Source organism: Sebastes fasciatus, chromosome 17 (genome assembly GCF_043250625.1).
Source record: "Sebastes fasciatus isolate fSebFas1 chromosome 17, fSebFas1.pri, whole genome shotgun sequence".
In the NCBI taxonomy this organism is placed as follows: Eukaryota; Metazoa; Chordata; class Actinopteri; order Perciformes; family Sebastidae; genus Sebastes; species Sebastes fasciatus.
The window spans coordinates 7,118,342-7,130,557 of record NC_133811.1 but is presented as its reverse complement, the minus strand read 5'-3'; the positions used below and the strand labels follow the sequence as shown (position 1 = coordinate 7,130,557).

The 12,216-nt window shown below is 42.4% G+C and overlaps 1 protein-coding gene across 2 annotated transcripts in view; it reads left to right on the top strand.

Moving 5' to 3' along the window:
* The window catches only part of ctdp1 (CTD (carboxy-terminal domain, RNA polymerase II, polypeptide A) phosphatase, subunit 1), an 88,108-nt gene extending 76,387 nt beyond the window's left edge, over window positions 1-11,721 (top strand). For both annotated transcript variants that reach the window (XM_074614523.1, XM_074614525.1), the window contains exon 13: window positions 8,625-11,721. In XM_074614523.1, the coding sequence (XP_074470624.1) occupies window positions 8,625-8,802 (178 nt within the window). In that variant the 3' untranslated portion in view covers window positions 8,803-11,721. The remainder of the gene's footprint in view (window positions 1-8,624) is intronic.
* Window positions 11,722-12,216: the final 495 nt, after the last annotated feature.

The following is a 12,216-nucleotide window of genomic DNA, read 5'->3' as shown; positions in this document are numbered from 1 at the left end:
AAAGTGTGGAAGGATGCTGCAATCAGTTATTCATGTCTTCATTTAAGTAAGATCTCCTTGGATGATGCCTGTGGATGTTGACCCCTTCTACACCGGAGGAAACTCTGCAAAGAGTCCTAAAAGTTTAGTTTCATTACTTAGTTCATTACCTCCCTCGACCGTGCTCCGTTTCCTCCTCCTCCGTTTGCCTCAACCCCTCCTTCCTTCTCGCTCTAAGCAGACTTATCAGAAGCGTTTGAAGTCTCTGGTTTTTACAGCGCTTCCTTCTCTCTGCCTCCTTCCTCACCAGCCCCTGGATTGAGATGCCGTTGGTAAGAGTCCGCAGCCTTGGACTTCAGTAACATCTTTATCAGCAGTGATAGTTACCCTGCATCACAAGATTAAACTGTAGTCCAGCCCGACCTGTAAAGTCTTTCCCCAACTTAGCCCCTTCTGAATGTTCCCCTGGGCGGCATAAATGCTGTCTAGACTTAAAAACACTCATAAAACTCATAAAAATGTATTTCGACTTGGGGCAGATGCCGTTTTCCTGACTTATATTAGTCATTTTATATCACTTATGTATCTCTAATGATGTGTTGAGGCGGCTGTAGCTGCAGGCTGTTTGTTCACCAGCAGGCTCTCTGTCGCATGTCCTCTTGATGCCCCTAATGCAGTCGCACTCCCATAGTAACATAGAGATAATAGCATCTCAAAGTAATGACCTTAGCATCTGTGTCTATAATAAGGGACACCTTATTACCTTTTGCACCCTTCCAACTGGCATTTTTGGCATTTTCTGTGCAACAGAATTTAGCTTCATGCATGCGTTTAATTTCAAACACCATCTGGAGGGAGCTTGAAATGTGACATTTCACCAATAGATCTGTAGATTTGATGCCAGTTTTCACCCAAATCGAGGTCCTAACAGTTGCATAAATAACTAGAGCCCCACCTGGCGATTACTGCCTGACATGTCGGGCCCACTTTGCCTCTTTGCAGCTTGTTTAAAGTGCTCTCTGGGGGCTTAGGGCCAGCCTCGCTGTTGGCTCAATTCATTCAACTGTCAACATTTTTACAACTCCTGGACAAGCCAGTGTTTCTGTACTGTATAACCTCTCGCACTGAAAAATACAACCATGTCAAAAGTTCCCCCCTAACACTTAGAAAAGTACGTTGTTCACAGCTTTTCGCTGAATTTGCGATGGCAGATTGTCCCTCACACACAGCCACATCTCAACTTTACTGGCCCTGTAAGATTTCCAGCAGGGAGGAATTTTAAATGTGTTTCACAAGATACTATATTCCCCCTTTCACAGCAGCCATTTTGACACGTCATAACAGTGTAAACACAGGTGTAATTGATAAAATGAATTATGATCCCGTTCTATTTAGTGTGTCACAGCCATTCCAGTGAGCCAGCAAGTACAAAAAGGCTACCAGGGCCGTGGCACACCTAAATGGAACAGGGCCATAATGAGGAAACTTTCAGTTACTGAGCAAACTGCTACTGGAAGTCTCATCTCCCACTTGTTTTGGCTCTCAAGCTGGTGAACTATCTCACTTTCATCTCTCCAAAATTGGTTTGTGAACCCCCCTTAGGTAATTGGCTCAGCATCCTAGAACAATAGGACGGTACTCTGTGAAGAGGGAATGGAGTATTGGACTGTACTGACAGCTTCGAAGGGCAAATTCATCAAACCCCCTCAGGCCTTTGGAAAGGTGAGATGGTAACGATAACTTTAGAGTTCAGATGCGGCCATAGCGATGTTGATTACGTGTTCCATAATATTGGAAGTGCCTGCATATTCACTCAGAGCTCCATGCATACAGTTTTCGTGAGAAAATGTTGACTCAAATTGGATTTTTAGTAGTTACTTTATGGATCATTTTTAGCTACACTAGCAGTGTGGCTCTAGGGATGGCAATCAGCTAGTCGGTGTGTCCACCACCAAACTGAAATATCTGAAAAACTATTGGATGGATTGCCATGAAATGTGATATAGATATTCAAGATCCCCTGAGGATGAATCCACATGACTTTTCAGACTTCTCTGTCATTACCAGCAGATTGACATCTGCGATTCAGAGTGAAATGTCTTGACAACTTTTGGATGGATTAACATACAAGAGTGTTGACATTCTCGCTCTTTTAGTTTTCATAACAGTTAGCATTACAGTCTCCAGGGTAGCTGTAGACTCTTAAGCCATGTTTCCACTGCATGGTACAGCTCTGCCGACTCGACTCATTTTTGGTATCGGGGCCTTTTTCTCTGTGCCACGTTTTCCACTGCAGGTAGTACCCCCTCAGTGTAAGCAGGATTTTCAGCTGATCGCCGTAGTGACGGCACGTGAAACTGCTGTGACATCATCTTCAACGGGAAACTCGCTGAATAATTTCAACGGCAACCAAACGGTGATCTGCACTTCATCAGTTGTCCGGTGTCGTGTATGGGGTAGTTTTGTGAGCTGCCATTTTTTTTTTTTTTTTTTTAAATCTGGGTTGAGTCAGTTAAAAGTTGCAGGCGCTATTGACAGTAGCTTGGCTATTTAAAAACGGTGGTTTTGTGCAGAACGTCCAGTGTCGCACTAGTGACGATTCTCTCTGAACAACCAGTGGTCTGCAGTGTTTTAACTCCGCCTTCTAGTATCGGCTCATCTCGCTTGGAACCTCAACCTATTGGTACCATCCACAACTTTTGCTCATGGGAATGCATAACCATTCCAATGTGTAACGAACCGAATTGAACTGGACTGCTCAGTGAGAACGTGCCATTAGTCTTATTCAAAGAAGTATATGAAACCTACACAACTCAGAGATTGCTGTGCAGAGTCCAGCTGTGACTCAGTGAATGTAACTGATAGCAGAAACACAGAATGTTATTACATTGATGAAGAAACTGTATTCAGTGTGGATTGACTCATTCGGCCAATACTTGATCGAATGAATGAGGTCAGTATCAGTCCCAATGCAGATTCAGTGATTTGGATCGGTGCGTCCCTAATTCTTACCAGAATTAGAATAAAACTTCTGTGATGGAAACTACCACTGCTGCTTTTACCTTGCACAGCAGCTGGATTCTCGCGGTCACGAGATCATGCGAGAATCGCAGGATCACTACTCACGCAAAGATCCATCTTGTCAGGCTTCGAGTAATGCGTTTGTATCCGGCAAGACAGATCACGGACAAACAAGCATCCTGTGAGGAGCTACTGGCAGCTACAGGCATGGCTTATGTGTGTGTGTGATGTGATATTAGGTGGTGACTGTTTGTTCTAAACAACAATGGTGGCTCCTGAAGAGATCAGATGCTGCAACAGCATCCGTTCTATCAGAACTGGAGAGCATTTCTTCATTGAAAGAAGAGCAAAGAACGGCCCTGAAGGCGTTGTTTTCGCTCTTCTCCCAACTGGCTTCGGCAAGTTTGATTCATCCAATCACCTGCCAAGTATTATCTGAAAGTGCCTGACCTTTTCCAAACAGTTTCCGATGACGCCTTCTCAGACGGTTCTGTGTAACAAACCATCTGGCGAGTCAGGTTAACCACTGTACTTGTGTACTTGTAAACCATTTCTTTCTAGCATTGTTGCTTTGCAGTTCATGCATAAAGCCTGAAAATCTATCAAATCAAAAAGTTGTAACATTCCAAAGCAAGTCAAGACGAGAGCATTGGTTATAGATTACTCCGTCTGAAGTGTGTTTTTGTTAAAATGTAAATAAAGCTGTTGACTGCTGGAAGCTCCCTTCGCAGCAGTGCAGTTTAACAGCATGTGAAACCAGCAAAGATCTGATAAAAGTGGATTACAACTGAAGCCTGTTTTGGAGCTGACATGAGTGAACGTGGTGGGAGTGTCTGCTGCGTGAGTCCGTGGGTGGTTGGATTAATAGACGAGGATCTAGATTGGATGTAATGAAGCGAGGCAGAAAGCAATGGAGGAACTCGTCTCCACCAACCCCCGCTGTCTCAACTGTTAATATTTGGAAATGGCAAAGGGATTGGAGGGTTTTTTACTCATCCTCTCCATGCGTTTATATACCGTACGCACACTGCAGTGACACCAACCGTGTCACTGATGGTGGTACATTTGGTATTGCCTCATTTTCTCACATTAATCGATCATCTCTGACCCTTTCTCGGCCTCACAATACCCTCTGACCAGAGCCTCGATATCTTGCGGTTTCTGAAAAATGAAACGTGTTTTTTTCAGAATCAGAGCTGTGCTGATGTAACACAAACACAACCTGTTCCCTTCCACGCACACCACACAGTCTGCAGGGGTCCACTGTAGCTGTCATGTCACCGAGCCTCTCCGCTGATATTAGCCGACATCTGACCTTTAATGAACACACAACCAGAGCCGTGCTGTTGTGGGAGGTTAGCGAGGCTGTCTTGACAGCGCTGTGGTCTAATGAGAGGGGCCCTCTCAGCGGAGCCAGTGTCAGTCCTCCACAATAACCGCAGAAAAAAAACAACCTGCACACCTCATTAGCATCGTGCTAATAAGCCACTCTGCTGAGGATGTCATGGAGAAGCTTGAGTGGAGTGGAAAGAGGGATGGCATGTTTACAGCCATATCAAATAATTCTTTAGCCACTTAGGAATGTAGGCTTCCCTTTTTTTTTTGTCCTTGACTATTTTGGTTTCATCTTGAGTGCAAAAGGTAAGATCCATTCATCCATACTTCTTGTATTAAAAATGTGTCTCCAGTTATACACATCTAAACTTGATATATGTTTTAGTTACCATAGACAAAAATAGCAAAGGGGTGTGTATCGAACCGCTTCATGTCTGTATGTTACAATAGGCACAGAGCTGGAGTCTAGAGAGCCACAGCCTAAGACATCGCTAGGCACTAAAGGGATCTTAAAACCTGCCAAATCTAACAAGAAAGTTGCTAAATCGTCAACACTTCACTTCACCCACAGCAACACATTCTCACTCCCAACTCGTCAAATACCAACGCTTCAGCATCAAACTATGGTACAACCTTAGCGTCGTTTTGGGCATGTCAGGGACAGCATGTCAATTTACCCCCATTGCATACTTAGTGTCTTTTCAAAATAAACTTCTATCTTCATAGGAAGTTTAGGTTTACGCAACAAAACTACTTAGTTAGGGTTAGGAAAAGATCGTGGTCGACGTCATCTTGATTGACGAGTCGTGAATAGTTGCTGACCAAGCCCTGAAGCTGAAATTGAAGCTAATTTTCGAAGTGGCCAAACGGTGAAAATACGAAAAAAAATACGTGAGTCACGTGATGCCATTGGGCCCAAAAATACTTTTCCCCATAGACTTGCATTGGGAAAGAGACGTCTGTAAATCAGCGGATATTTTTATTTTTTTTTTTGAGGTAAATCAACTACCCAGTACTAACACTAGAATAGCCCTTATTTAAATCAATAGGTCCTAAAAGTTGTAAAATGAATTAATAGCCGAATCCAGAGTTCATGTGAATGAGACCCAGACCAAGGCTGGAGCGAGGGCTGGGAGGCGGAGTTAAAAGAAACGCTATTGCACTTGCTCTGTGTGCCCAATGAATGCGGAATGAACGCCGGAAGATCGGGGTACTTTATCACACTCGGCAGTCGAGCCATTTGGGCCTCATGCGTCACTTGCAACTCTCATAGGAATAAACGGGAGCCCGCCTACAACGCTGTATCCAGTTTTCTTTATATGTCCGTGCTACCGACTGACGAACGAGTCACGTGACTAGCGACTGACGTGACAAAAATGAATAAGTCAGCGTTGACTTTGAGTATCGCGTGGGACACGAACCGCGAACTCCTGGGGGAAAGTCCTGTGTTAAATACTACGTTAGTTGCTCTGAGCGTCTAATAATGACACAGGTGAGTTTACATTGGAGATAGTTGAAAGCCCGGTGCATCGCATACAGACGTTAAAGGGTGCCTCCGTGCGTCGGTACCGGATGCTGAGGGCCAATGCCCAAGCATCGGTATTTGACGAGTTGAGAGTGAGAATGGGTTGCCCACAATGTGTTATTTTTACTGTTTGTGTTTCAGGTTTTCTCTGGCTGGCTGTTACCTCCATGCCTCCAGTCGTTATGCTAAGCTAGGCTAACCACATCCTCTCTCAATCTCCAAACTTAAAACACAGACATGAAAGTAATAAATATGTTCATGTTGCCCTCAGAAAGAGAGCAAAAAGCAAATTCCCCAAACAGTTTCCTATTCCTTTAATATTTGAAATTTATGAGCTTTTAGTTCATATTCTCCAAAGTAGTAAGGTATTGTTCTGGTATGTGTATTGAAACTCCGGTATCGTGCAGCAAACTTTACGACCCAAGATGCCTGTGGCCTGTTTGATTTGCAATGGCTTCTTTATTGGAAAGTTATTTGTTTCTGTAATTATGTGGTTAATTGGAGACACAGAATTTGCACTTTGTTTTTAACGTGATTTGGATCTTTAGTGCGTATTGGAGGCCTCATTTACACTTACATTTTATGAGATTAGTTTTCTCCAAATTCACTTTCTTTTCCCGAAGGTGTTGCCGTCTCATCTCGTCCTCTTTTGCTCTTCCTAACCATCTTCACTCCTCTCATCCCGTCCCGATTGTTCTGAATCCCTCATCGCCACAGTCCTGTTTTGTTCTTTAACATGGCAGGGCCTTTACATCTCCTCACAGCTCCTCTCAGTCCTTTGTGAATATCTTCAGCTCGGGGGGAGGGGGGGGTTCAGCTGCACAGCGGATACAATCTGTATGTAGAACAAGCCCTTGTTAATTGCATTGTGTGATTCTCAAGGGGACATGCAGTGCTGAATACGCAGTACAGCAAGTTGTTCGCTTTCTTTTCTAGTTTTGTTTTTCAACTGTACCGTATTTCTTTCATAATCCTGTAAAACAACGGGTCTTTCATTCATTTTTTATTCATTATTAAACTCAAATTTATTGGCAACATCCCAAGAGAGCAGTTTTCACTACTAGCTGGAAAACATCCGCTTTACATTCAATTCAGATATGTACCTCTACAAACTCCTGAACAACTATTCAAACCAGGCCTTTTTCTTGCCTCGTGTTCATTCAGAAAATGATGTTGGTAGGTGGTTTATAAAAACATTGATTACCAGAAGAGTCCCCATGCATTTTTAATGAAAAAAGCAAAGATCAATAATGGATGGTAGAGTTGCATTAATCCAATCAGGTGTGGGTAGGATTGGTGTCTGTCTGAAAGGAAATGTGTTGTTGTTTTTTCATTATTTGTTTTATTGTCATAATTGCGTGCATTCTGACTAATGGGTCACGCTATTACAAACCTCCCAAAGCTTTCGCAACAAGCTTCCGTTTTACAGAAGTCTTTCCAAATGCTTGTCTCAGAGTCCAAACAAAAGTAGAACAGTGAATCAACTATTGTAGCTGTAACTTGCTGGATAACCAAGCTAGTTGTTTGGTTAAAAGCAGCTAATTTCCTGTTATGCTCTGTTACTTAGTTGGAGATTTTTATGCCTCTTTAACTCACGTCCGTCCCGTTTTCGTGATGTCTCAGGAACACCTTGAGCGAATTTCTTTAAATTTGGCACAAACGTCCATTTAGAGTCAAAGATGAACTGATTCGATTTTGGTGGTCAAAGGTCACTGTGACCTCACAAAACACATTTTTGGCCATAACTCAAGAATTCATATGCTAATTAAGATAATTTCATACGAATGTCTTACAGGATAATATGATGAAGTGATGACATTTTGGACAGACATGGATGTAAATTGCAACTCTACTGGTTGGTGGGGGCATACAACCGTTAGGCAGTAATTCTAGTTGGAAGTACACTTATTCACCCTCATGCTTATGTGGGAAGGTTTACACCACTCTCATGTCTGCATGCTAAATATGAAGCTACAGCCAGCAACTAGCTTTATTATCTTACGCAAAGACTGGAAACAGGGGAGAAACCGTTAGCCTGGCTCTGTCCAAAGGTAACAAATTCCACCTACCGGCCTCTCTAAAGCTCACTTAATGTAACCCTAACGCCCCCCCATCCCGTAAAACCACAACATTTTTCTGTTTTTGTTTTTTGTGTGCAGATTAAACCTGTGAATAAATGAGCTTCAGAGGTATTTGGTGGTATAGCATCAGTGCATTACCCAAAATGTCAAACTATTCCTTTAAGTAACAGAGCGAGTAAAAGAGTGAAGTCCGCGGTCAGCTTTTTCTCTGGTTTCGTTCCATCTTGTAACGAAACACATGCAGCATTTAGATTTTTAAGGATTTCAGTGTTTTGTTTTTTAATGGTAAATGGACTTGCATTTATATAGAGCTTTTCTAGTCTTCCAACCACTCAAAGCGCTGCACACTACATGTCAGCATTCACACACTGATGGCAGAGGCTGCTTAGGTGCCAACTTTGCCTAAATACTCATTCACACACCGATGGCTATGCCTTCGGGAGCAATTTGGGGTTAAGTGTCTTGCTCAAGGACACATCGACATGTGACCTGGAGCAGCCGGGGATCGAACCACCGACCTTCCGATTGGTGGACGACCTGCTCTACCCTCTGAGCCACAGCCGCCCACGTTCGTCACGTTTATGCTGTACATCTTGTTTTAGTGGAGTGCAGTGGAGCAGAGGAGTCCCACAGGTTCAAGCTTTAGTGATGTCTTTCTAAATCATCTATTGTTATTTCTGTAGGGGCCACAAACGTAAGCACGATGAAGCCAAGGAGGAAGAGGACGAGGAGAATAAGGCGAAGGCGGAGGAATCCGCTGACGAGTCTTCTAAAGACTCCAACGAGGAAGAAGGAGGCAGCAGCTCAGAGGCCGACGAGATGGCCGCAGCTTTGGACGCGGAGCTCAATGACTTTATGTGACGTGGAAAATGAAGGGACTCAGTCACAGGAAAAGGACAACGAAAAAATCAGCCCAAGTCGCCCCCCTCCAACTGGTACCTAAAAATCCTATTTTTCTGCTTTGGAATCCGTGTGTACTTAGGATGTATGAGCCATGAATGTGTGCTGTAATAAAAATGAATGTCCTGTACAGAAATGGCGCGTTGCTGTGTAAATAAAGGCTTAGATTTGTTTTTTGTAGCATTGATATATGGCCTTTTTTGGCATAAAAACACTTTGATGTTAACATTTTATTGTAAGATAACAAACCGTAGGAGACATAAAATTTGATACTTTTTTTGTTTTTTCTATTTTCAATTTTTATATTGATGAGAAAAAGATAAATGAAATTATAAAACCGTAAATTTTTTGCTGGTCGTACATGCCAAAGAGTTTGGAATAGGTTTGCCAAGGCGTGCAGCTAAATATTTTACTCTGGACTTCCAGTTTTACGTTTCTTTTTTGGCCTCAACAGTTTGTTCGGGTCATAAATGCAACCAGCGGATCTAGACGTTTGAATGTGTTTTTCCTCAGTCATTTCTTCCTCCTCATGGTGTTTGTACATTTGATAACATAATGGTAAGGTAAGCTCCGTCTCAGTCTTTGTGATAACCAGCCCTTTTGGTGCACTATCTCTGTGAACTGAATCCAACTTAAGTTTCATTTGCATGTGTTTCATAAATGTTTCTCTTTGTCAACCCACCTCTACTATCGATGTACAGTTCAGAAGGACAGACACTCTCACTAAGCCTCTGCTTATGTACACTGGAGCTTATACTTTGGTAAGCTCTTTTGCCTCAAAGGGAAAGTTCACCCAAATTACAAGATTACATTTTCTCACCTTTAATGTTATGTAACTATGCAGATAGTTTGTTTTCTTTCTGCCCAGGTTTTGAGTTCTACATCTCTGAAGCTTCTGGCTCCACTCCAGTGTATACGGAGCCACCAGGGGTCCATATGGTAAAACAAATATATATATTGATGCGGAAATATGTGCAACTAAAATTAAATCAAGCCAACAGATGCTTCACAGGCAACATGTTTTTGAGTAAACAAGCCGCAGGGTGGTTGTCGGGGTGGTTGTTAGGCATACAGAGCGCAGGACTTTGACACTAGAGAGACCTGGGTTGCATCTGTGGTTAGGTTTATGCAACAGCACTGTAGTTAAAGGTGCTTTATATGATATCCAGAGCATTAATATAGCAGCAAACAACTATTTGCTATGTTGAGATATAGAGGACTACCTGAGCAGAGAATGAAGTCACTCTCCCTCTGTGTGTGTTGTAATAGGAGCTTCTCCGTGCTTTGTTGACATAGCCGGTCAGCAATGTTGCCATTGATTGCACTGTTTGCACCGTTAGCTGCAAGCTGCCGGCTCAGCCGTCACCACGTTGAGACTCGTGCAGAGGCAATAGAAATGCTCCTAATCTCGTATTTGGCATCTTTAAGGTTCAGGACAGATTGTGGTTTAGGTTAAATGTTAATAAACACTGCATCTTGTGTTTCAAGCCACTTTGTGTTCTTTCTGTACCGAACCAAGACAAGACCACGATCTCTCTCTAACCTTAACCAAAGTGGTTTTGTTGCCTAAGCGTACCCATAAAAAGCAGATATTATACTGCAAGATCGGATATATATATATTTACCATTTCTGCCTTAAAAAGTTCAATTTAGTTGGTATTACATTTCCTTCAACATATTTGCTGTTGCAATTTGTTGCATAAACATCATTTCTTGGAGACGGCATTGAAATGTCAGATGTATATTCCAGAAGCTGTAGCAGCCGTTTAGACCAAAGACAGCCCTGTGTTCATAAATAACAAAATGCGAAGGGGCTGCGTTGAGTTTCTACTGCTCTGGAAAGTTATCACAGTGACGTCTTTTTTAGTTTTGTCACAACTATCGCGAGGTTAACAGAAATGCAGCGCACACGTTTCTTATGTAATCTAGCAGGAATGTGCACTTGCGCGTACTTGATCGGCCAACACAGCATCTCTCTGGATGATGTCTCGTTGTGCAAAACTTCAGCCAGGTTCAACTTTTTTGCCAGGGCCCTCTACGTAAGCATTTCCCAGCCAATATTTCTTGTACCATATGACCTCCTGGGTTCTTCGTACGATCTCATTTGTGGTGCTCACAGCATTAAAAAGTCACGTTTAAAAGATTCAAGTGTAACATCTCTCTCCAGAGTTATTGTTACAAGGATTATCCAGAGGAACGGGGACATTGATTCTGGAGAGATGTGATTCTAAGAGAAAATGTGTTTTTGGTCATTTGGGTGAACAGACTCTTTAAACCTGCACGAGGCAAGATGCTTATACAGTATAAAACTGTCTAAAATGATCCATTTCTTTTCTCCGAATTGATTTTTTTTTTAGTTGTCTGTCCAAAGGAATATAACGTTAAAGTTACTAGCAGTGAGCGGAGAGAGCAGCTTTGGTTTAAACCAGCCTGGTTGGTAAATATAACCATGCCACGTGCACTTTACTAACATCACACATTACAGGATTTCTGTGTATTGAAGATCAAACGCTTCCATCTCACTTGTCATTTTTCACCTCCATGTACCAGGGTTGCTCACGTTCACCGTTAATGTTCATGGCATCTATATATAGAGTCAGTTTTTGTTTCATTTCAACAAACCGTGAAAGATCTTCCTTCTTCTAATTGTAACTACTGTCCTAAAGCAGGAGAGCCGATGTCTTGTCTAAATGATTTACCTGCTACACCAGACGACACATCCAGATTTTCCTTTTTTACAGTGACAGTCATCCAGTTTTGTTTGTTCGTGGTGCTTTTATCTTCATCTTCAATCAAACATGTAAAGTATTTGTAAAGTCTATTTCCTACTTGACCCCGAGAGAAAAGATACTTTCATCAAATAAAAATGTTTCTAAGTAACACAACTGAATTTAGTCTTGTTCTTTTTGGGGAAGACATGCATGAAATATATCTCAGTATTCCCTGAGCTTAATCATTAAATCATATTCCGGATAAAAGGCCATTAGCCTTTTTTGCTGCCTCTTCTTTGCTGGGTTTTAAACATTAGGATCATAATGCGTGCAGTATGGCACTATGAGACTCCCACCAGGACATAGTACTGCGTTAATGGGCTCTGTGTGTGTCATGAAAACCACACCAGAACCATTAGGCTTCGCTCCATTTTGCCAACTCGGTTTGATACGTGTACCAAATGTGATGCAACCTGCAAAAGAACCTCTGTTTTTTTTTTCCCTTGTTATTACACAGAGACAAGCCACCTCATTATTGGAGCAGCACGAGCCATCGGTTTGCAATTTTAGACGCGGGAAGGAAAAGACAGAATCATTTCTGCAGGTGAAAAGCATTTCATTCCCAGCTGTCTCAGGGATTCTGTTCAAAATTAGGTGTTTTGAA